Source organism: Camelus bactrianus, chromosome 2, assembly GCF_048773025.1.
Source record: "Camelus bactrianus isolate YW-2024 breed Bactrian camel chromosome 2, ASM4877302v1, whole genome shotgun sequence".
Classification (NCBI taxonomy): Eukaryota; Metazoa; Chordata; class Mammalia; order Artiodactyla; family Camelidae; genus Camelus; species Camelus bactrianus.
In genome coordinates, this window is record NC_133540.1 from 29382458 (window position 1) to 29406429 (window position 23972).

The 23972-nt window shown below is 47.3% G+C and overlaps 2 protein-coding genes across 20 annotated transcripts in view; one reads left to right on the plus strand and one right to left on the minus strand.

Moving 5' to 3' along the window:
- The window catches only part of LRBA (LPS responsive beige-like anchor protein), a 620528-nt gene extending 605034 nt beyond the window's left edge, over window positions 1–15494 (plus strand). For 5 of the 6 annotated variants that reach the window (XM_074377442.1, XM_074377438.1, XM_074377460.1 and 2 more), the window contains 4 exons: window positions 2002–2103; window positions 5084–5280; window positions 10035–10186; window positions 14221–15494. In XM_074377442.1, coding sequence (XP_074233543.1) covers window positions 2002–2103; window positions 5084–5280; window positions 10035–10186; window positions 14221–14311 — 542 coding nt within the window. In that variant the 3' untranslated portion in view covers window positions 14312–15494. The remainder of the gene's footprint in view (window positions 1–2001; window positions 2104–5083; window positions 5281–10034; window positions 10187–14220) is intronic. The other variant, XM_074377451.1, reaches the window with a different exon arrangement.
- Window positions 15495–20018: 4524 nt separating this feature from the next.
- Window positions 20019–23972, minus strand: part of DCLK2 (doublecortin like kinase 2) — a 136195-nt gene continuing 132241 nt past the window's right edge. For 6 of the 14 annotated variants that reach the window (XM_074377497.1, XM_074377478.1, XM_074377510.1 and 3 more), the window contains 2 exons: window positions 23411–23602; window positions 20019–21229 (listed from right to left, as the gene is read on the minus strand). In XM_074377497.1, the coding sequence (XP_074233598.1) occupies window positions 21041–21229; window positions 23411–23602 (381 nt within the window). In that variant the 3' untranslated portion in view covers window positions 20019–21040. Of the gene's footprint in view, window positions 21230–23271; window positions 23603–23972 lie in introns of all 14 variants that reach the window. The other 8 variants (XM_074377555.1, XM_074377545.1, XM_074377534.1 and 5 more) reach the window with 3 other exon arrangements.

The window sequence follows — 23972 nt, forward strand, 5'->3', positions numbered from 1 at the left end:
TTCAAAATTAACATTGTATGGTATTTTTGTGGAAAAGGAAAGGAAACCATGAATCGGGGCTGAAGTATTGGTGACTTTTAAGGACACATTTATTTCTAATTTTTGTGGCAAGACTGAACTCCAACAGAAATTTAGGTAGTTCAGATTGGTTTGCATTATTTGCTTCTTTTCTTAACGAATTTCCCAAATTTATATACCTTCTAAGGAAAAAAATCATTGCTCTTGTAACAAATGCTTTCTGGTTTAGAAAATGTCTAGTAAACATTGTATTAAGGAGGGTTTCTCTCCCCAAAGCAGTTTTAAAACTGAATCAAATGAAACCAAGCCCCTTGTTCCATTTACCCCTGGCCTTTTATTATGTCATTTGAGGTCTCCGTTTGTCACCAAGTGTGCAGGCCAGTTCCTGCGTCTGACTGCATATAGCGTGTGCGGAGGTTAATACGGTATCTCTTCACTTACGTCTCACTCAGAAGTACCCATAAGTACCTATAGTCACCGGAAGCCAGGAAGGACACTGTGGGGACACGGCTGTGTGTGATGCCCTCCGGTGAACGCACTGTAGTAATTAGGGAGCCGATCAGACATGAAGTAACTGCAGGCCCAGGGGCAGTGGGGCTGGAAGCGCAGAAGCCAGGCTCTGTCTTCCCAGTGGAGGCCTCTCCTGGTTTGGCGCGGATCTGTGTACATTCATTCAGTAAGGTTTGTTTTCCTCCCCCGCCCCGCACCCCCCCAAGCATAGGCATGCACATAAATTTGCTTGACATTTCAGAGGACATTGACCATCCTAAAACCCACTAGGAGATTTTTTTGACCACCAGCATTTGCCTTTCCAAGGGCAGTAGGTTTCTGCTGGATTTTCCCTGATCTGCCCGACCTCTCTCCTCAGGGTGGGTGACTGTTCCAAGCGTATGCGGTTAGGATAACAAGTTATTCTTTTCCACAGAGTTCCACAGATGGCAGTAGTGACCTGTTTTCTGGGCACATTTGCTCCTGTGGATTCCACAGTATCATTTGTCAGTCAGACTATGCAACCAACCCTCATCAAGGACATCTAAGAATGCTGCCACCGGCCCCTTTCATTAAGGCGTTTGTGCCTTCATCCCCAGAGACTATAAAAGTAGGAGGACCCATTTGTCTTAAAATAGCATTTTTCAGGCTAAATATGGAATTCAGACATGAAATCAAGGCACCCGTCAAGCCCATTACTGTTTTACTTGCCAGTGCTGGGCCATTCACAGTGTGGGTTCCTGGTCAACCAGCCCATTGTCTTTTCAGTTTGGGACTGAGATACAGGATGACTTCTACTGGTGAGAATGTTCTGAAGCATCTCCCAGTACTTGGATAGTCCTCCATCCCTCCTTCACCCCCCTCCCCTAATTGTCAGTCACCATCAGTAGAATCACATTTAACAGTCTGATTTCCCCCCTCTGTGCTTTGAATGAACCATCGAGAAATATACTGTATAAGATTTTGTATCAGGATAAAACAGAACTTAGGAAAGACAGTAAGTATTTAAGAGAAGGGCTGCTTCGTGATATCGTGAACCCTGGTTCAGACTGTCCTTATGTGACAGGGGTCTCAGTGGCCCACGGAGGAGGAAGCCTAGGTGAGGGGGGAGCTGAGGAGACCACCTTTCTGTGAAATGTGAATTATAAATTCATTCATAAATCATCTAACCAAGGGGCTCGTATTTGTATTTCCTAAGTATCTAAGGCCGTTTATAATGCAGATTTTTGTCTTATTTTATTCGCTTTTAAACTATTGTTTTTTGCCCGATAATCACGTAAGGTTTAGAAACTGAGCAACACGTGTTCCTCAAACTATAGAATATAGTTTGGATCTACTAAAACGGGACTTTGGGACAAATTCCCGAGCTATAGATTAAAGATTTAGGTATAATGGGAATTAGGAACAAATTCTTGCTTATTTAATCTGAGTAGAGGGAGGTCACCCCTGCATGAACCTGAATTGATATGTTCTTCTACGTGTTTCTCCCTAAAGGTGAGGCCGCCGCCCCGCGGGCCGTTTTGACGGGCCACGACTGCGAGGTCACCTGTGCTGCCGCCTGTGCCGAGCTGGGCCTGGTGTTAAGTGGCTCTAACGGTAAATCTACGTCGCTTTGTGGGGTGTCTCCTAGACACAGATCACCGCGGATGAATTTGGTGCCTCTTTCTCTAGAGCTGCGCTCTTACGCTAGCCATGAGCCCCACGGGGCTGTTTACGTTCACTGAAAGGAAATGAAATTAAAAATTCAGTTCCCTGGTGGCACTAGCCACATTTCAGGGGCTCAGTGTTCACACAGGACTAGTGGCTACTGTGTTGGACAGCCCCGAAAGGGGAGCATTTCCATCACTGCAGAAAGCTGAGTTTCACAGCTTGGCTCTAAAGAGTGGGGCAAGAACAAGGACCACCTTTGTATGTTTGTTTATCCTTCTGGACTCCGACTGGGCTGGGTTCCATCTCACACCTGAACGGGAACTCCCGACACAGTCTGTTTTACCTTCCAAGTCTCTGAACTAGGCAGGGGCCATGGTGGCTTTGAGAACGGAGTGGAAAGATGCTTAAATTAAGCTGGTTTGCCTGGAGTTTTGCATCATCGTATGTTTAGGCCAAAAATACTCAGCAAGCTTTCCAAGAGCACACACAACACATCAGGATCTGACCAGGAACAGAGCTGTTTCCAGTTCACTGCTTATTCGACTGTAATAGTCTATCCATCTCTCTGTCCTTCTGCCCTGAACTGAATGACGTCTGAACACAAAAAAACTACTGTAATCCCATGTCTTTTAGGTTTATCTAATGGAGATGTGTAGAGTTTTTGAGTCACCTTATCTGTGTCTTGAACTATAAAAGTCAAGCTAGCAAGAAGATTGTGGTTAAAAATTTAGTTGGTCAAAACAATGAAATAACAATAGCAAGAATTCTGTAACTACTGAGTTTCTTTCCTTCTTACACCCAGTGATTTCATTTATCCTGAGCTAACATGAGTTCTTAGATTATCTGTTATCCAAGTCGGACATATAAAACAAACCTGTCATATTACAGGCTGTCCTCACTTTGCACGGTGGTATGGGACCATTAAAATGACTGTGCAAGATGGAACCATGCAATGAGACTGAAAACCAATAATTTCAGTGGGAAATACTATGATTACTAATAATCAATGGGAAAGTTTAATAACCAGTGGGAGATTTTATGATTGTTCCATGGTCTTTAAAAATTTATACCAAAACATAAAAACATTTTCCTGTTCAGTGTTATATGTACATACGTACACATACATATATATGGACATGAAGAAAATAGTAAAACTCAACATTTACTTACTTAGTACACTGTAATTTAAAACATTTCATTGAGAATGAAAGTATTTTATTTCTTTGTGAAAAACATACCAACAGTACTTTAAACAGTGCCTGCCCCTTCTGCCCAAGTAACTTGAGAATCTTTTCTGCGCCTTGACCAGTTGTCAGACTCCTTCCTAAGATTGGATTAGCTTCCAACATTTTGTCTTCTGTGCTTTCAGTGTCATAAAACATCTCCTAGGTTTTCTTTAATGTGAAGGATTTTTCTGGCATCGCTTCTTCGGGGACATCCTCATGTTGGTTACAGCCACTTTCCCAGCTCCCGTCAGTCAGGTCCCCTGGACGCACATCTGCGGCGTCTCAGCAGCCCCAGCTTTCCCTCGGTCAACTCGCTCTTCTCTAACTCCACTTAGGTTTGATTCGCATTTCACTTTCAGCTTCATCACCTTTCTTGTCCTTACTGTTAACTTACCTTTGTAGGCTGACACCCTCCTCCGATGATGCATTTGTGTAAAATGTCATAGTTTTATCACTGGTGGACAAGGAGGCAACACAGCTACAGAGTGTGCTGTCTGTGCACGAGCTGAGTCACAGACACGCGGGGACCTTTCCCTGAGACTCTGAAAGGTGTGACAGGCTCAGTCACCTGAAATGATGCACACCTGCTATTTGTAGTGATTTGTGGGCTGAAGAGCTGGCCATGAAATGTGCACTTTACTTAATTACTGTGAGAACTGACGTCTGAACTGTGGTGTTGAGGGACTAGGTTATTTAGAGCGATAAGTGAAATTCCTGCATGCTGAAACTGTGCAGAGCAAAGACTGCCTTCTGTGTTTACATCGAGAATGCTGAAAAGTGGTCTGAGTGGTCAAGAATAAGCCGAGAGGTACCTTTAATAGTCGCGTGGGGAATAGGTGATGCAGCGTGGAGAGGAGCAGGACACACTGTCTAGTTACTACTTCTGTCCAGCTCAGGCATTCCTTAGAACCTACTCGTCACACAGGCAGTTTTGGCTGCGTACTCCCCTGCTCCGCCTGTAGCAGGCACTCAGCAAAGATGACCTAGCACTGCTCGGAAGGGCTACTGGGCAGATTCTCCATCCTCCTCGGGCAGCTAGGCCTGCAGGTCAGCCTGGGGAGCGGGGAGCGGTGGGTGCGGCTTCTTGGTTTAGGGGACAGCAGGCAAGCAGGCTCGTTCACCAAGCAGAAGTGGCAGAAGGATGTCTGTGTGGATTTACTTGGGGGCGAGGAGTGGACTACCCGGGGCCGCGTTCACTGCAGAGCAGTGAGCAGTGGGAGGGAAGAAGGCTTGGACCTTAGAGTTCTCCCCCTCACAGGCCAGATGCCACCACCAGAGAGCCCGGGAGGTGGCAGGGTGGGGTGTAGAGGATCAGAGTGTGCCTGGCGGCACCCCATGTTTGATAGTGGCCCAGCTGTCTGGGAAACTCTTCTAGGATTTGAAATCTGTCCTGTTCCTTTCTCAATTCCTCCACTTTTTATCATCTCTTGGCATAATGAATTTCATAAAGTAACTTCCTGTCTCTTGAGCAGTGGACTTGAACACGTACAACCTAGCTTTCTCTTCTCCCAAGTGGAAGGTGAGTTCCAGCCAGCGTGCAGGTTTTACAAAATAACTAATATGTCGTTTTTGAAGGCCTTCAACCGCTGTAATATGGCACTGTCATCCTGCTGGACCTGTGCTCAGCCAAGATTCAGACCACATTTGTCTGTCCTCATGGAAAAACGTCATTTTGCCTTTTGTTTCTCCTGTTTTCTCAGAAGGACCATGTCTCATACATTCCATGAATGGAGACTTGTTGAGGACTTTGGAGGGCCCTGAAAACTGCCTGAACCCAAGACTCATTCAGGCTTCAAGAGAGGGTCACTGTGTCATATTCTATGAAAATGGCTTCTTCTGTACATTCAGTGTGAACGGAAAACTCCAGGCCACTATGGAAACCGATGACAACATAAGGGTGAGTGTACCTTGTAGAATTTTCAACCTTCTGTGTTTTCACCTCAAAGTGTGGCAAGCGAGGAGGGAGAGGGTTCACCAAAGAAACTTCTGGTTTTAGTAACCAAGGCTCTCTCTTCCACTCCAAGAGGGAGTCATGAGGTGGCACTGGGGTGGGGCTGGTACCTCCCAGACCCCAGTGCATCCGAGTGCCCAGCGCCTGAGACCACCAGGTGAGGCCCAGGAGGGACCTGCAGCCCATGAGCTTCTCTTCAGGTTGTGTGAGGCCATCCTGGGTGGCTTTCAGTGGCACTGCTCTTTTTCTTTGTTGTTTCTGGTTTTCTGTCTAAGAAAGTTCACCGCAGGTGGTTGTTTTCTGAGTCTCAGAGCTAAAATAGTGCCATAGATCATCCATCAACTGGACCGTCTGCCTTTGAGCAGGCTGATGGTGGGCGGGGTCGGGGCTCTGACGGTGTGGGACCAGCATCCCATTTCAGACTTGACTTCTTGGCGGGTAACAAGACCCAGACTCACCAGGTTAGGGAAGCTGGGCTGCAGGTTCTGACGTGCATCAGGCAGCACGGTTTTGCTTTCGGCCTACGGGAAGTGGTGGTGCTGGCGGGCCCTGCGCGTCCTGCTTCATTCTCAGGACGGGAGTAAGTGTTCGAGGCTGAAGAAGAGAGGAGGGACTGCTCTTAGGAGAGGCTACCTTTTCAAGGTCCTTTTTTTCTCACCTCCAAACATCTTCATGCAGGTGAAGGTAAAATGAAGCCGGTGTTCCTGTCACCTTCTGGGATAGGGTTGGAGGTGCACGTGAACCGGGTACAGTGAGGGAACCCAGGACACATTGGGGATGGCAAGAGGGTCGCAGAGGCCTTTGCCCTGGGAGTGTGGCTTCAAGCTTGTTCTGGCCATTTTACTCGTGGTTTTTCCTGACTTGGGCCAGCTTGGCTTGTTGCTGGTGGATCCAGCCGGTGTTCCAGGTTCTTGTCCCGTCCCAGAAAGAATTCAGAGACAAGACGTAGAGGTTAAAAAAGTAAAGTGAGAATTTATTAAAGGATGGATAGTACACTCAAGGGGAGAGCGGGCAGGCTCAGGTGAGCGGCTGCCCCAAGTTTCTTTGGCAAGTTGGTTACATAGAGTGTATGAATGAATGGGTGGAATATTCACTGGGGAGGGAAGGGTTTGGGGTCATATTCCCTGACTTCCAAACCACCTCCACCTTCCCTAGGGGAGGGATTTTGTCCTTATTTAGTCTGGATTGGAAGTCTCGTGGAGTCGGTGCATGATGGGTACTTCTAATCTGCAAGGCTAATTTTATTGAAATGAGGGCATAATGAGCAAAAGGTTACCCTTGAACACTCGAGATGCCTGCCTTTTCCCACCTTTCTTTGTTGGCCTCTGGGCCACTTATCACGCCCAAAGGTGTGACCACTTACCAGCCCAGAGGTTCCTGCTTTTCTTTCTCTACCTAAGGACCCCTGGTGCCTGCATAACGTATGGTTTCCTGCATTTGGCCTGTGGTCCTCCTTTCTGCCCAATTTCTGCCATTTGGTGTGTGTCCCCCTTTCTCTGCTCGTATCTCGCTATCTGCCTGCGCTAACAGGGTGACATAAGTTCTCCTAGTTTCCCAGACCTGGTCTGATCACCCCTTTCTATCACGTAAATCCTGGGGTCAGGAGGTATAAAGGAACAGAAACCCTAAATGTCGATCCCACTGGGTGCTTCCTTCACTCAGCAAGCGGCTTTCTTCTGCCTCCCTTTCTTGCCGTGGGTTTCTCCATCGCATCTTGACCGCTGCAGAGGCCTGCGCAGGGACACTCACACGGCTTTCGCTTTTCCCTTCCTTCATTTAACCAAGTGCACATCAGAGGATTTTCCTTTCTTTTCTTCACAATAATAATGCTGATCATCTGTCACTCTGAGTTGTGATCAGAGTGTCAGCTACACTAATAAATCTGTAAAATAATTTGAAATCCCTTGCTGGCTTAAACCATTTCTGTGGCATTTCGGTTCGCACCCACAGCTCTGGGAAGCTCCTGGAGGCGGTCGGTCGCAGGAAGCCTTCTGCAGCCTGTTCCCACGCGCAGGCCTTTCCTCTCTGCCTTACAGCCATTGTTTTTTTCCAAGATTTCCCGCTGGATTTTAGGCTTAAACAATCCACCGCCTTTCCCCCAGCACTCCTGCACTTTATCATGCTAACTTGCAAGTGGCAACTGTGTGATGAAAGCGAGCTGGCCTAAAACGAGCCCCGCCTGCCCATGGCCCCAGAGATGCCCTGTCACAGCTCACTGCCTGGGGACAGAGGGGAGGAAACCGCAGGCTGCGAAGGAGGGACATCACGGAGCAGCACTCCCACCTCCGGCCTGCAGTCGGAGCCCCTGTAAGGATGGGAGACTGTGGAAACAAATTAGTCACTAGCTCAGATCAGAAATTAAGTTTCTTTGAAATACCGAGAACCCTGCAGGCAGGCAGCCTGGGGAACCTCTGTGCTAATCAAGGCTGCCCACCTGTTTTTATTTAGATGCCAGATTGTTCGGTGGCATTTGGTTAACATATCATAGCACATCAACTAGGCAGTGTTTAGATGTCTTAATGAGTAGCTTAAATTTAAGTGGGCAGCCTGTTTAGAGCAGGAAAGGTCTGTTATCCCTAACAAGGGATAACCACCGTTTCGCCCGGAGGAGCTCATTTATTTTCTCTTCCTGAGGAAGCTGTGTTTGAAGATGTGATCGTCCCCAGCAGACAGCTGTGGCCTGTGGGTGCCTCCTGAGAACCAGTGCAGCCTCAGTGTTGTCCTGGCATCAGGATTTCTGAGGATGAAGTAACATGTCCTCAGGGCCCTCTTACATCGCTAGTCTCAACCCTGCCTGATAACTAGAATTAAGAACTATGTGAATGCTGGTCTGGGTGATAGGGTGCTGTTCAGGAAATGCTACCCTGGCTCTTACGTCCAGGGAAATTTGACAAGTCCCTCATGAGAAAGGCCAACAAAATATGTTTTAGCCTCAGCAGGCACCTGGTTTATTAAAATGTTTTAGATGCTGATAAATGTGTAGTCCTGAAAGTCCAGGTCTTATTTATTTCAACACAGAACTAGGATTAGAGATTCTTTACTCTGGAACAAAGAATTAAAGATTAATGGTTTTAATTTATGTTTTAATATAGCACTTATCCAGTAAAAAGCCTCAAGTTATAAAACTCAAGTGAACCACAACCATGAGGTTAATGGATTTTCATCAGCTGAATTTCATAAGTGTAGCAAATAATTATTTGTTGTAGTCTTCATTGCCTTTCCCAGATACCCCCTAGAGATGGCCATTTGTGAAATGAATGGGAGGAAAGGATATTGGTTTTTACTCATATTGAAAAATCTTCCTATTTGTATTTAGTTAAAATTTAGAGAATACTTCTTACGTGTAACTATCTTCCACCCATGGGATTTTATTTGTTACATGTATTTTTGTGTCCTTGAGAATAAGCTATATTTAGGAGATCTCTAAAAGTTGGCATTTGCATGAATGTGAATTGAATGGCTAAGAAATAGTCCTTAATTTTCTATGATTTAAAAAAATTGGGGGAGCAAAATGTAGATTAAAGACTTAAGGCAACTATACTGAAACTCTGAGTGCAGAAGACTGTAAATATATTTTCCAGAAGGTAGGTAATTTCTTTCTGGCTCGCTCATACAATCTGGATTCCTGTGTTCACTGTGTCCTGGTGGACGTAAGACTACAGGTGTTTGCAGTGACTTGTAGAACTCCCGATGCCACCCAGGTAAGGAAAGGAAATGTGTGTCTCAATAACCTGGGAAAAGGAGAGGAAGGGGTAAGACAATCAGCTTTTGGAATGGGGAGGGACCTTTTATATCAGAGGAGTCGCCACACTTTTCTCTGTAGAGGGACAAATAGTAAATATTTTCGGTTTTGCAGGCTCTATATTTTGTTGCAATTACATGTGAAAATAGCCAGAAATGAATGGGTGTGGCTATGTTCCAATAACCCTTATTTATGGACACTGAAACTTGGAATTCATATTATTGCCACGTCATGAAATATTATTCTTTTGACTTTTTTTTCCAACAGTGGAAAAAATTTTAAAAGTTGTATGTAATAGGGGGTGGCCTGCTTTTGGGGCTGAAGAGCAAATTGCACGTCTGTGCTTTGTGACCAGCAAGAAGCGGTCGGTCCTGGGGCAAGAAGAAAATGCTTAACCCAGGCTTCAGCACCTGAAAGTCGTGGGTCTCTACCCAGCTGTCTTCCCAGCCACTGTAAAAATCCCGTGGGCCTAGGGAGGGCGCCCCAGCTGCAGGCGGTCTCCGGGGGGCCGGAGCCCAGGGGCAGCAGGGTGTTCTTGGGGATATGAGGTCATCTAGCGCTATCTGCTTGGCCTCGGCACAAAATGGGCTTAGCACGTCTGCGTTCCAACCAGAGAGATGCCTGGAAGCTCCTCACAACAGAGAGCTGGTCCCCATCCACGGCACACACCGTAGAACAGGAAGAGTGTGCCACCTCTTCCTTAAAAAGCAAAAATTTTATCAGCAAAAATTAAAGAAAACAAAAAACAAAACCTCTAACATTGCCTGACTTTGCCCATTTGATTTTGGAACAATGGCAAAAGTCTTCTATGACTCATGATTTCCTAAAGCCTCAGGAATACAAGCTCTCTCCCTTCTCTGTGCGCTGCAGTAGCTGCATTGTGGGGAATTCATCAGAAATGGGGTGGGGGGCGGTTTTCCTCGAGCCACATCTCTCCTGAATGTTGCCTGTCTCCTAGGCCATCCAGCTGAGCCGGGACGGGCAGTACCTGCTCACGGGAGGAGACAACGGTGTGGTCGTGGTCTGGCAGGTGTCTGACCTCAAGCAGCTCTTTGCCTATCCAGGCTGCGATGCCGGGATCCGGGCCATGGCCCTGTCCTATGACCAGAGGTAACACTGGAATCAGGGTCTACTACTGGTGGCTTTAAAACCTGTGGACGGAATTTACTTAAATGGGCTGGGGTGTGAGGGTCACCTGTGCAATCAAAAAAGCCATTGAATATTGGGGTTTTCCAAGAGACTTTTTTTAAAGCGTGATTTTCCTTCTGATGGCATTGCCAATCTTGGACAAAGGCTGAGTTCTCTAGGAATAGACAGGATTTAAGTAACGAAGGCTCCAATTATATTGCTGTAAAGCTTTTTGTATTTCTTTAAAGTACCTTTATCTTCTGGTATAAAGTTTAATGTGAAATGTCTGTATGTCTGTGATGATGCCATTGAGAAACCTGGCTTATTTCTGAAAACCTACATTTTGGGGAGATAACCTTTATCTGGTATCTCTATCTGGCATTTCCAGAACTTTTTCATCATTCCATCTCATAGTACCCTTTGACGTGCAAAGCTTTTAATTTTGATGAAGTCTGATTTATCTAATTTTTTCTGCTGTTGCCTGTGCTTTCAGTGTCATATCCAAGAAATCACTGCAAAATCCAATGTCATGAAGCTTTTCCTCTATGTTTTCTCCTGAGAGTCAAATAACTCATATTTAGTTTTGATCCTTTTTGAATTAATGTTTGTATATGATGGTAGGTAAGTCTCTAACCTCATTCTTTTGCATGTGGGTATCAGTGTTTCCAGCACTACTTGTTGAAAAGACTGTCCCTGTATGTGGGAGCTTGTTCTGGGCTCTCTGTTCTATTCCGTTGGTCCATATGTCTGACGTGAGGCCAGAGCCACATTGTTTCGATTATTGTAGCTTTCTAGTAAGTTTTGAAATCGGGAAGTATGGGATATCCAATTTTGTTGTTCTTTTTTGAGATTGTTTTGGCTCTTTGGGGTCCTTAGAGATTCCATGTGAATTTTAAGATAGGTTTTTCTGTTTTTGCAAAAAAACACTGGGATTTTCATAGGAGTTAGTTTGACTCTGTAGATTTCTTTGGCTAGTATTGTCATTTTAACAATATTAAGTCTTCCAATCCATATACGTGTGATGTGTTTAAACACTTACTTATGTCTTTAATTTCTTTCACCAATAGTTTCTGATTTTTAATATACAAGTCTTTTGCCTCTTTGGTTAAATTTATTCCTGCGTATTTTATTCTTTTTATTGCTATGATGGAATTGTTCTCTTAATTTCCTTTTCAGATTGTACATTGCATTGTATAAAAACACAACTTATTTTTGTGTGTTGATTTTGTATCCTGTGACTTTGCTGAATTCATAAGCTCTAACAGGTTTTTTTTTGGGGGGGTGGAATCTTTAAGGTTTCCTACATAAAGATCGTTATCATTTGTAATAGAGACAGCTTTACTTCTTCCTTTCCAATTTAGATGCCTCTTCTTTCTTTTTCTTGCCTAACTACTCTGGCGAGGACTTTTTGTACTATATTGAATGGAAGTGGTTAAAGCAGGATCCTTGTCTTGTTCCAGGTCCCAGTCAGGGGAAAAGCTTTCAGTATTCACCACTGAATATGGTGTTAGCTGTGAATTTTTCATAAATGCCTTTTATCATGTTGAGATATTTTCCTTCTACTCTTAGTTTGAGTGTTTTTATCATGAAAAGATGTTGATTTGTCAAATGCCTTTTGTTCATGTGGGGTTTTTTGGTTGTTAATTCTCTTGGTATGATATATATACTACATCAATTTGTTTTTGTATGTTGAACCATCCTTTTGTTCCCAGAATAAATCCCACTTGGTCATGGTGTATGATCCTCCTAATGTACCACTGAATTTGGTTTGCTAGTATTTGTTGAAGATTTTTATCTCACTGTTCATAAGAAATACTGATCTGTAATTTTTTGTAGTGTCTTTGACTTTGATGTTAGGGTATGTTGGCCTCATTAAATGACTCAGGAACTGTTCTCTTCAGTTTTTTAGAAGTGTTTGAGTTGGTGTTAACCCTTCAAGTGACTGGTAGAATTCACCAGTGAAGCTGTCTGGTCCAGGGCTTTTTTTTTTTGTTGGGAGGTTTTTGATTACTGGCTCAATCTCATCACTAGTTTTGAGTCTATTCAGATTTTCTATTTCTCCATGATTAAATTTTGGAATATGTGTTTCTAAGAATTTTTCCATTTCATCTAGGTTTTCCAATTTATTGGCATATAAATTTCCTAGTATTACCTTATTATCTTTTATTTATATAAAACTGGTGGTGATAATGTCTCCACTTTATGATTTTAGTAATTTGAGTCTTTTTCTTAGTCTAAAATTTTCTTGACCTTTCAACAAACCAACTTTTGATTTTGTTGATTTTCTCTATTTTTCCAGCTTCTATTTCCATTCTAATCTTTATTATTTCATTCCTTCTGTTATGCTTGGGTTTAGTTCATACTTTTTTCTAGTTCTTTAAGGTGCAGAATTGGGTGAAAGTTTTTTTTTCTTTTAATAAATGTGTTTATAGCTATAAATTTCCCAGTTTTTGCTGCATCTTGGAAGTTTTGGCTTGTCTGTTTTCCTTTGAGTCAATATTTTGTAATTTCCTTTGAGATTTCTTTTTTGACCCATTGGTTAATCTCCACAAACTTATGCATTTTCCAGTTTTCCATTATGATGTCTAGTTTAATTCTATTGCGACTAGAAGAAATACTTTATCTAGGAGAATAGTCCATGTGAATTTGAGAAAAAAAAATCTGTTTATTCGGCTGTTGTTGGGTGAGTGTTCATCTGTGTGTCAGGTCCAGTTGGTTTTTAGTACTGGCTCAGCTCCTGTTTCCTACTCTCCTTTCTGGTGGTTCTGCCCATTAATGAAAGTGGGGCATGCAAGTCAGCAGCTGTTACTGTAGGACTGTTTGTTCTTCCCTTCAGGTCTGTCAGTGCTGGTTCCATGTATCTTGGGGCCGCTGCTGTTTGGTCATGTGTTAGTAATTAATTGCTGTATCGTCTTGACGAATTGCCCCTTTTATCACTGTATAGTGTCCTTATTTGTCTCCTGTCATATATTTTGACTTAAAGCCCATTTTGTCTAGTATTTGGGTAGCCACCCCAGCTCTCTTCATTATTTGTGTGGAATATCCCCTTCCATCCTTTCATGTTTAACCTGTTTTTGTCTTTCGATCTTTGAGTAGACAGTAGACGGCATATAGTCTGATCACGTTTATTCATTTTGCCAGTCTCTCTGCCTTTTGATCAGAGTTTAATCCCTTTAAATTACTGATAAGCAATTTGCTTTGCTTTCTACATGCCTTAGAACTTTCTCATTTCATTACTGCATTCTTTTGTGTTTAGTTGATTTTTTTGTAGTGACATATTTTCATTCCTAATTTTGATAATCAGGTACTACTAAGGATGCTAAATATGGCATCTAAGGACTGTCCTAAGCAAGCCATACAGCGAAAGGTCTCAGATTATAGGCTTCTGCCCCCAGGAGAGGCTCCTCTAAAGTTCCTGTCTTACTGCTCCATCTGTCTCCCTGCACTGCCTGCTCAGGGACAGGGGAAGCAAGCAGCGGCTCTCATCTATAATGATGATTTCAGTGAGTCACTGTGTTATGAGGCTAAAGCTCCTACTCTTCACATGATGGACAGAGCACATTCTTCTGTGGAGCAGAGCCCAGCCTAAATTATGGCCCACCCTCTGCTTTCTTACTCTTCTGATATCAGAGAGATTCTGTCACTTGATCGTGTGCCGCTTTCTCCACCAACAGGTAGATTGTGATACCAGATTCAGATCTGGACTCAGCAGCCAACCCCCCCCCCCCCCAGCAGTTAAGTAGCCTGTTCAGGTGTTAGTGACCCATCCTGAACATACTGGCTGTACCGGCAGTATAAAGGCAAGCTGTGAGCTGGATCGTTGTGCTGTGTCAGAGGAGCGACTCTAAGCTTACTCGAGACTGCATTTTAGTCGTCGAAAAACATACCTTGGTTCTCACAGATTGTAGTGTCGGCTGCCATCTTCTGTATTCACCTTGTGGATTTGGGAGGGCAGTTCTTTCTTTAGTCCCTAGGAAATGAACAGGCTGCAAACCACTCCTTCTCTGTGTCCCCAGGTGCATCATTTCTGGCATGGCCTCGGGAAGCATCGTCCTGTTCTACAACGACTTTAACCGGTGGCACCACGAGTACCAAACCCGCTACTGAGGGAGGCGGCTGCACATCAGCCTCGCCCAGCCCGGGCAGGGGGAGTACCCTGAGCCTCAAACAGCTATCACACCTGAATGTAACTTAAATTTGCTCTAAGAAGCAAAATATTTTTTAATGTTAATTGCTATTTTTGTAGACTTTGCTTGACTTTTTTGGGGGGGATGGCAAAGCAGAAAACTGGCTGCTGGGTTCTGTAGTTTTAAAAAAATCTATATTTTTAGTCATAACAAGAAGTCTATTTTCACCAATTATGGAAATATACAGTGGGGCAAGTAAACCCACTTATTTTAGTTATATTATGGAAAAAAACACTTCCCATTTACCTGTACTCTCGAGAAATGTATGATCTTAACAGTAGGGACCTGGGTTATGATACTGGGATGAGGGAATGTTATGCTGTACTTTGGCTCCTGTATTTTTCCAGACAACTGTGCTTCTGCAGCAGTGAAATTTCTGGGATTTAAATAGTAATGTTTAAATTATGGTAAATGTAATTTAAAACATCTCAAATTATTTCTGTCAATATTATTCTTCAAGCATGTCTTAGACCTAGAACATTACGGTTTGGGGGAGGCTATTTTATTTTATTGCGTGAGTAACATAAAGGATCTACTGTTGTAGCAAGTGTGAAATATTTACAGTGTTTTCCTCATCTGTCCTCTTCTTAGCACACCAAAATGTGAAATGATGGAAATGCTCTGAGGCTCACAACCTCTGTTTTTTCTTTCTTTTAAAGTAAATGTAAGTACCAAAGCTCCCCCCGAGGGCCGGCAGTGCCCGCGCCCTTGCTGGGGCTCCCCCCGCCCCGGGTCCCAGAACCGAGGCTCCCGTGTGCTGTGTTGAGCAACACTTGTTTTACAATCTTCACACTTCCTTTTGATTAGCAATTTGTACTAAGAAAATGTTATTTTGGTGTTGTATAATTCTACTTTTCTAGTAGATTGCTGTGTGGAATTCTGTGAAAAATATTTGAGAAAAGGTCTGTATTGCATTAATAAATTCTTTGTAAGTTGTGAACTCTTAGATGAAACTGATATTCCATCTCTGTTTCTCTTGCAACTTATGTAAAGGGGTCCCCCCCCTTTTTTTCTACACATTCAGCTTTTCTCTAAAAGCAGAGATTTGGAATGGAACAACTCAGTTTGACAGAAAAGTTAAGTAAAACAGTATTTGTAATTGACTTGTTGGAAATATCTTTTTCACTCCTGATTTTGAAGCAATCATAAAACAGTTGTTTGCGAAGATGATGTCAAACCCTAGTTCAGTCATAGTTTTTGAACAACCACCAATGAGACTCTCTTGAAGGAAGACTGGCCAGCTAGCTCCCTCTTACTGAGACTCACAGCAATCAGCACACTAGACCCGTGTCTAACAAATGACCAAACAAGGGACTGTGTACACTGTCCCGTCTAAGATCCACCAGTGTTTTATAGACCATTAACCAGGAAAACAGATGGTAAATGTGGGGGAGGGAGAAGACATCTTAGACTCAAAGACGTACCCAAGTGACTGGCAGACGAGCACCCCACTGCTGTCAGCCTGCGGCATCAGACTTCAGGGTAAATGGTAGAAGAAAACTAGCTAGGGACACCTAAGTCCTGGGCCAGGCACGTGACACTTCAGCTACCCACTTTAATAAGCCTAAAGCAAAGTTAATGAAGCACTTCCCTCTTGGAGCCTAAGAAGAAAATTGGTGCCTCCACTGCCTTGTTTTAAAATGTACGACTATGAGAACGCAACTAAAACACAAAGTCACGCTTTACAGCTGGGCTTCCCCCAACCGCGGAGCTGGGACCCTCGGACACTCGTGAAACAGACGGCTGATGTCCGCACGAGGGCTTAGTGACAGAACTGCTGGTGCAGTGTATGTTAAGGTTTACTCAAAAACAAGTATTTCAAATACATGTAGACCAATTAGGAAAAAGAGGTCAAAACTGAGGTGGTTTGGAACCAAACGAGATTATTTGCAGCAGGTGGGGAAACAGGGTGGCCCCTCAGCTGGCGGCAGTGCGGTGTGTTAAAAGGCATCGCCTCAAGAAAGTAAGATTTTCCTCACTGATAGCGTTGATTCTTCCTGAAATATCACCAATCAAGCCCTTGAGGCTCTGCGGTTTAAGAAATACCGCTAGATCACTGGGAGGAAGCACAGGGCTTAGAGCACACAGTGTTAGAGCAGGCGGGTAGCTAGAGATGAGCAGAGAAGAGGGGGACGCGGGCAAATGGCAGAAAACCATTATTTTCCTGTCTCACGTTTAGGGATCTATTTCCTTGCCAGAACCAAGATTCTGGGGGAGCCGGGCAGAGGCAGCTGGCTGCACTGTAGCTGCAGGCTTGGATCAGCTGGAGACGTTTCCCAGACTGGACCTCAGCATCAGCGCAGACAGAGCCCCCCTTCCCCCCGCTGAAATCTTCCTGACCGCCCGGAGGCCCTCGGGGCCACCTCTGCCCCCGCTGAAAGAGGCTTCTGCTGGGAAGGGGCCTGGCAGGACCAGGTGACTGTCTCTGTACCCTCAGCCATTTGATGATAGCAACACATCCTGACATCGAACTGCCTTTGAGTTCAAGGCTGCGGGTTTTATCGTAAAATAGCCCCTTAAAATCCACTGGTCAGAACTAACCGAAGTCGCACCCATCAGCCTCCCTCGGGACAAACTACTGTCTTTCTTCATCTAACAGAACTCACGCTCCTGCCCTGATAACTTCTTAGCTGCCGCGATTTCCTACCCTTTGTCAGGCATCTCCCCCACCCAGCCCACCTCCACCTCCTGACAGACGCTCCCACTGACGCTTCTCTGATCACCTGGAGGGGCAGGCCAGTTCTCGGGACACCTGCCCTCAGGGCCCGGAGAGGCAAGTCCCTGCTCCAGCAGCTCTCAACCCATCGAGTTTCCTCACTTGTTGAGCTGGGATATTAGCATCTCTGTCTCAGGGCCGTGGCATAGCTGAAACAAGACAGGATGAGGTACTCCGTAAACTGCAAACTCTTGTGATTATTTCTCATCTAGGTGTCGCCAAAAACTAGATGATCACTCCTCTAGAAAGCAGCTAATTCTGTCACTGGACCACACTTCCTCCAACTCTGCACTCACACCTGACCCCTCGTGCCTCCGACCCACGGACCTCAGGCCACCATCCAGAGCCACCAGAGTAAACCACCACCTGCTGCCGCAGAGCGGTTCCTTCCCTAGCCGCACATCCAGCCGAGGGCGCTCTGATTTCTCCTTTCCCACCAGTCCTCAGCTGCCTGGGCTCTAAGCCCCTCACCATTCTTGCCTCCTCCTGGGTGATGGTTACTTTACCTGCACCACAGCCCCGACGCCCCAGAGTAGAAGCATATCTAGGCAGGCTCAGCTAACCATCTGCACAGATGGCTCGGGACACAGTTTCAAGTCACGCTAATGGGCAAGCAGTTCCATTGGCGCCTAAGGAAATGGTGCTTATTGAAATTCTGCCCTCCAGATCTTTCCTGGGAAGCAGTGAGTTCCAAACCTTGGTCACTGTTACAGGATACAATCTCAGGACGTCACACTTTGATTTCAACCTCAGGTTTGATCCGTGTCTGACCTGGTGAGATCATCTTAAGGCAGTCCATCCCATTTAAAGCAATGGACATAAGCATCATAAGCAAAAGCAAAACGAGGATGAGAAGACTAAGGGCCGCGGCCTTTCCTTAGCACCGCACTGTCCAGTATGGCAGGCAGAGCCACACGTGCCTGTCAAACGCCTGACATGTGCCTGGTCAACCTGAGATGTGCCACACGTCAACACACAGGAGGTCAAAGACTTAGTACAAAGGATGTAAAATTTCCCAATGCTTTTTTACACTGATTACATATTGAAATCATACTTTGGATATATTTAGATACACTGGGTTAGAGAAACTATAAAATTAATTTTACCTGTATTTTACATTTTTTAATGTGGTACCAGAAAAATGTTAAATCACGTGGCTTACATTGCATTTCCATGGGATGGCCCCGCTGCTCTAGAGGTCTTCCTCCAAGACGGCATCACTGACCAGACTTTTTCAATATGGTTCATCTCTTCCAAACTGTCCTCATGCTCTCCTAATTCACATTTCACAATCTTATTCCTGAAAATATTCATATATTCCGTACATCTCCACATCCTAGCCATCTTTCTGAAGAGGGCAAACACACTGAGTCTTGGTTGAGCCCAGCAGGCCTCCCACGAGGGCTTCAGCAGGTCACTGCTTCCCTGTTCAAACGTCAGCTCCTTTACACGCGGGTCCCCTGCTGGAGGAAGCAAATGAACAGAAACCAAACACACGCCTCTCTCACTGCACAGGAGCGGAGGAACCCAGTGATCAAGTGCCTGTATTTCACTTGGATTCTCAGACCAGAACAAGAGCTCAGTACACGTCTGCTAAGGGTGTGGCTGAATGAACAACTTGCTTGTGGTGTGGCCTTTACTGAGGACCAGCACCTAGACAGCCAGGCCCTGATTTACCCTGGATGACTGGTTGTCTCCAAAAGAGCACAGCTTTGGCGTCTGTGGAATCTGAAACCGCCTCGTGGCTCCATCCCCTGCCAATTCTATGACCTGGGTTATGTCACCTGACTTCTGGCCTTGCTCCCTGACCACCACTTACCGCTCCCGGTGTTCGTGGGATTAAGATAATCACAAAAGAACCACTTGGCCACACTGCCACACCAGAGTCAGGCTACCTCCTGTCCCCAGGCCCTCTAAGGGGGCACAGAGGGTGGAGCAGGTGCTGGACAGAAGGTGCTCCTGCTCCTGTCACCAGGCACTGGCACTGCCCTGGCCACTTATTTTCTTAAGTCTTTAGCAAACATCTTTGAACCTCATAGTTCCAGGGAGGGAGTCAGGTTTCAGGCTCTGATCAGTTCTGGAGCCTTCGCTCTGTCATTTTTCTATTTTCGTCTTTATTATTTTCATTTTTCTCTTCCATTCTTTTACATTAGCTTTTCACTTCCATTAACACAAATTTTTCTCTTGGAAGCCATGATAAAGCTTATTCTTTAACCAGTCAGTGAGGAGAGTGACAAGCAGAATGTTCTGGATCTGTCCATCACCACCCACCTCCTGAGGACTACCCCTGCCGGAGCTGTGCCACCAGGAAGCCCATGTGCATTTTGTACCAAGTGGCTGGGCTGGATCCTGGCTCAGCACCAGCCCAGAGAGAAATCACTGCCCAGCAATTTGAATGAAGAGACCCAGAGCTGAAAGAGATGGATTCAAGCCCTGGCATTGTCCAGCCTTGAGAAGCTGGGGACAGAAGCAGTTCCAGGCTAAGCCAGAGCCACAGGCAAGCAGATGTTATGAGGGAGCAGAAACCAAGAACCAAAATAACACTGAAAGAAGCAGAGACAGGAGACAGCACCATCTCTGAGAAAGACCGACAGAGACAGATGGGAATAGTGCCCTGACTCCCCGGTTCCCTTAAAGCCTGACAGTCTCTCACTTGTTCCGTTAGAGTCCTTTGCTGTACACGAATAATCCCCGTTTACTTCTGAGCCCTTGTTATGTGAGTTTCTGCACCTGTAATCAAATACACTTGAACCAAGACACAGCCTCGTGTTCTGCCCAAACACCTCTTCCTGTGGTGGCCCCAAGACTTCACAGAAGCCGATGCTGGCACCGGCCAGAACCTGGGTCGCGGAGGTGCTGCTTGGATCACACAGCCTTTGCAAAACAACAACACAGGGACCTCTGCCCACCCTGATCGCTTTTTTCGAGAAGGAAGAGTTTATTGTAGCTAGGGTACACTTGTAGGAGGCAAAAGTCTAACAATGAGAATGAACTACAGGCCCACCCGTTTAGAAGATGAGCACGTAAAACAAATACACTGATTATGTACAACCATTAAAAAGAGCAGGGTGGTGGAAAAAAGGAAAAACTGCCAGCAGCCTTCCAGGTTAACAGCAGAGGGTGTCTGCAGGCACCTTCCCGCCCAGTCCCCACGGTGCCCGGACGCGCGCTTGCCCGGGGGTAGCTGCGGCCGCCGCGGGTGACAAGCAGATGGGGAGAGGAGGCTCCGGTGGCCCCTCGGGCCGCTGGTTGGTCCCCCTCTGCCCACAGCTGGACCCCGAGAAGGCAGCGCCTGCCGGCGAAGCCACACGCACCGCCCCCCTCGGTAAAAAGCCCCGAGAACCACGTCGTCAGCACGTCTGTAACACACGGGGACTCACACAACGTCTAGGGAGGAAGTGACCTTCCCCGCGGCCGGTGCACAAATACCCAGCGCTGTCTTAAGCGAGCCCCTCGCGCAGCCGTGCGGGCGGCTCCTCCGCGCGCCGGGCTCAGTGTCCCGGGACGGGGTGTCCGCTCCGGCGCCCGCTCCTCCCGGTAGAAAGCCAGCCGCGACCTGGTCAGCAGACGAAGGACGCCCACAAAGGGGCCAACGCGGCTCTGAGCTGTAAGAAAAAAAGGAGCCCCCGAGTTTACTTAAATAAGGGAGAGAGCTTGGCTCATCCAAAGTGTTTTCTATAAAAATGCACTCGGCGCGGGAGGAAAGTTGCATGTTCTCCCAGCGACGCTGTCAAATGTCCACGGAACTGAAAAGACGGAGAATGCAGAAGCCGCCGCTCCGGGGACCCGTCCCCAGAGCTGACGCGCACACGGCGCCTCCAGGGCCCGGGCCGAGCGGGGCGGGAAGCGGCGGCCGGGCAGGTGCGCGCCCTGGACCCCGGCGGTGCAGTCAGTCGGTAGGTCGGTCGGTCGGTCGGCGGGGGCGGCGGCGGCTCAGTCGCGGTGGCGGCGCCAGGTCCCGGCCCGCTCGCAGCTCGCGGCGGCGGCAGGAGAGCAGGGGCGCGGGGGAGACCCCGGGGGCGCGGGGGGCTCCGGGGCGGCGGGCTGCACCCCGGGCCGGCTGCCGTCCGCGCAGAGCTTGGGGCCGCCGAAGATCTGCCCCTCCTTATCTAGAGCCGTGTTCTGCGGAGAGAGCAGCGAGACAGGGCGTCAGGCCGCCGGCCCGTCACCGCGACCTGGCGCGCGGTGGGCATGCACGGCCGGGGACAGGAGAGGAGGAGTAACGCCCAGCGCCCCCACCCCGAGCGGCGCCCGGCCTGGCCTCTGCTCCTACTGCGGCCCCGACGGACGCGGCCGGGCGGATCCTCCCGGCCCCGCGCTGAGCCTGGGTCCTGAGCGCCTCTTCCCGAGCTCTCGAGCCCAGAGGAGTCCTGGACGAGGAGCAAACCCTACGAGAACGCGAGTCTCTGACAGCTCACTTTTCTAAACTAGGTTCCCCATCAGGGGCTGGAAAGTTACTCAGATGTATAAATAAGTAACCTCCTTACAACCCTTGCGGCTACATAATCTGTAAAAGCCCCGGGAATCGATGGTGCCATATTACCCGTTTTTGGATCCCCCATCGTCTCCTGACCTGCTGTCCTCTTCCTGCCTGGGTTTCTTTATCCTGTCACACTCCCGAGGGTTTTCATCTGCTCCACTCCTCCGGGAGCACAGAAATGGCCCTGCTTTCTAACCCCAGACTGAGAGGGGGGACCTAAGTCTGCCTTCCTCGTCCTCCTCTGACTCAGTTTCTGTACCTCTTCTCCTCCAGGGAGGTCTCACTGGGTTTTCCAAATGCGGAGCTTTCAGTCCTCAGGCTGAAAGGCATGTGGGCCAGAAGCTGTTCTGTGATCTAACTACCTGAAGGGGAAAATGCACCACTGATCCCTTCAGTACTCTGGGGGGAAAGAAGGACAACCGCTGGGCTTCCTCGGATGGACTTGTGCGGCTGCCTTCAGGGCGCCTGGTGTCAGCTGTGAACAGGTTTCTCCACAAGCCCTTCCCAGCTCAAGATGAACCCAGCAGCTGCCAAGGACAGTTTCAATTACCTGGAGAAGAGGTAACTGTGGAAAAGCCCAATCAGAAACTCAGCATCGCTCTTTAACAAGCTTCCAAGCCCCTAGTATGAGCAGAGGCCAGGCCACCCCTCAGTGAAAACAACGAAGGCACAGAGCGTCAGCGTTCACTGTTTTCAGCCATAAATTGGCCCCTGGGCAGAAGAAACAAACTGCCCTGCAGTTATTTCTCCTCTTCTCTTCCCGGCAAGAACATGTATGTGTGCAGCGGAAAGCAGCAGGGCCGTGCAGTTAGTACGTACCATCGCCTTGGACCTAGTCAGAGGGAAGCAATGCAGGCGGCGGGAGAGGCAGAAGGCAGGAGAGAAGCGGGGACAGAAACTAGACTTACTTTCAACAGAAGCAACACGATCAAAACAGTTCTGTCTCTCTTAAATTAAGCCCAGATCATTCCCAACTTCCCCCAAAAGAAGCATGATCCCCTGAGCGGGGAAGAACCCCTTTCCAATCCATCCTTTGTCCGGTGGCCACAAGATGCAGCAGGAAGGGGTTTCTTCTAATTCCCCTTCCCGCCATGAGGGGGCCTCTTCTGGTCCCCAAGGTGGGGTGAGCCCACTGGGAGAGGCGAGAAGCCCCCCCTCGGGTGCACTGTCCTTTCTTAAGCATCTAAGGACAAGTCACAGACAATGCAAGTACAATCTGAAACTACAGGCCCGTCTTAAACCAAACTCCTCTCCAGTATCATTCTCCTACCCCAAAGCCTCGCTGACTCTACACTGTCTTACTGATAAAAATGCATCTTTGCAAATGCATCTGAGAAAAGAGAACAAAAGCCTTCACAACGGTCCCCATCTTATGCTGTCGTTCACAAAAAGATGCTTTTTCATCTAAGTGAAAAGCAGCCTTTAGCAGGAGAACTCCTGGAGTCCTCCGTGCACTCGCCAGCTTCTGGTCTGGGAAGGAAGGCAACGTGGCAAGCTGAGACGTTTTAAAGTGAGGTTTCCAAGGGTGTGCGTGGCTGGCCGAAACAGGTGTCAGCAGGTGCAGGAGACCTGCACCCGTGAGAGGCTGAGAGCTGGATGCTGGTGTCAAGTCTGAGAGAAGCATGCAGATTCAAGAGGGGCTGGGAATTAGAGCTGCTCTGGTTAAGCACAGTATGGTGAGTACCCGAATTCTGCTCCAGGATCCCCAGAGTCTGAACGGGGTACACACTGAAACTCTGAAGTGTCTCTCAAACTGTCAAATCAAACTGTCAAACAAAACGCAGACAACAGCATCAGCTTTACTTTCTTGCACTGCTATTTACCATCCTAGCCTGTAACTTTCTCAGGGGAGCCTCAGGCTCCAACTCTGGGGGGCTGAGGTGGAGAGGACACGGCAGGGGTGGGGAGCAGCACAGAGGAAGGCTCCGTCTGGGGTTGACAGCTCCTGAAGCGTCCCCACCGGTTCCACCACCATTTGTATCCGTAGGAAACCACACAAGCCTCACATACTCCAGCTATGAGAACATATAAACACCAGGGAGAGGTATTTCTGATGAATGATTTTTAAATAAACATTTGAAACTGTTCCCAAGGCCAGGACACAGACACGCAGCAATGGTGACGAGGACGAGGATGAAGCCATGGAAGCAGCTACAAGCCGCCCCCACACAACCGTGCCCCGGGCAGGCTCCTCAGCTGCCTTCTCGCCCCTGCTTTTGGGGACAAGCCAAAATTCACAGGCTGGCTTTTTGGCCATTGAGAATTGGTACCTCCAGGGACAGGCTTCCCTGATTTCTCCCGCAGGTACTGAGAGTGAGGACATCCGCCAGCACTTCCCAGCGCTCACGAGCTGCAGAGTTGTGTAGGGGACGTGGGGTTGGATGG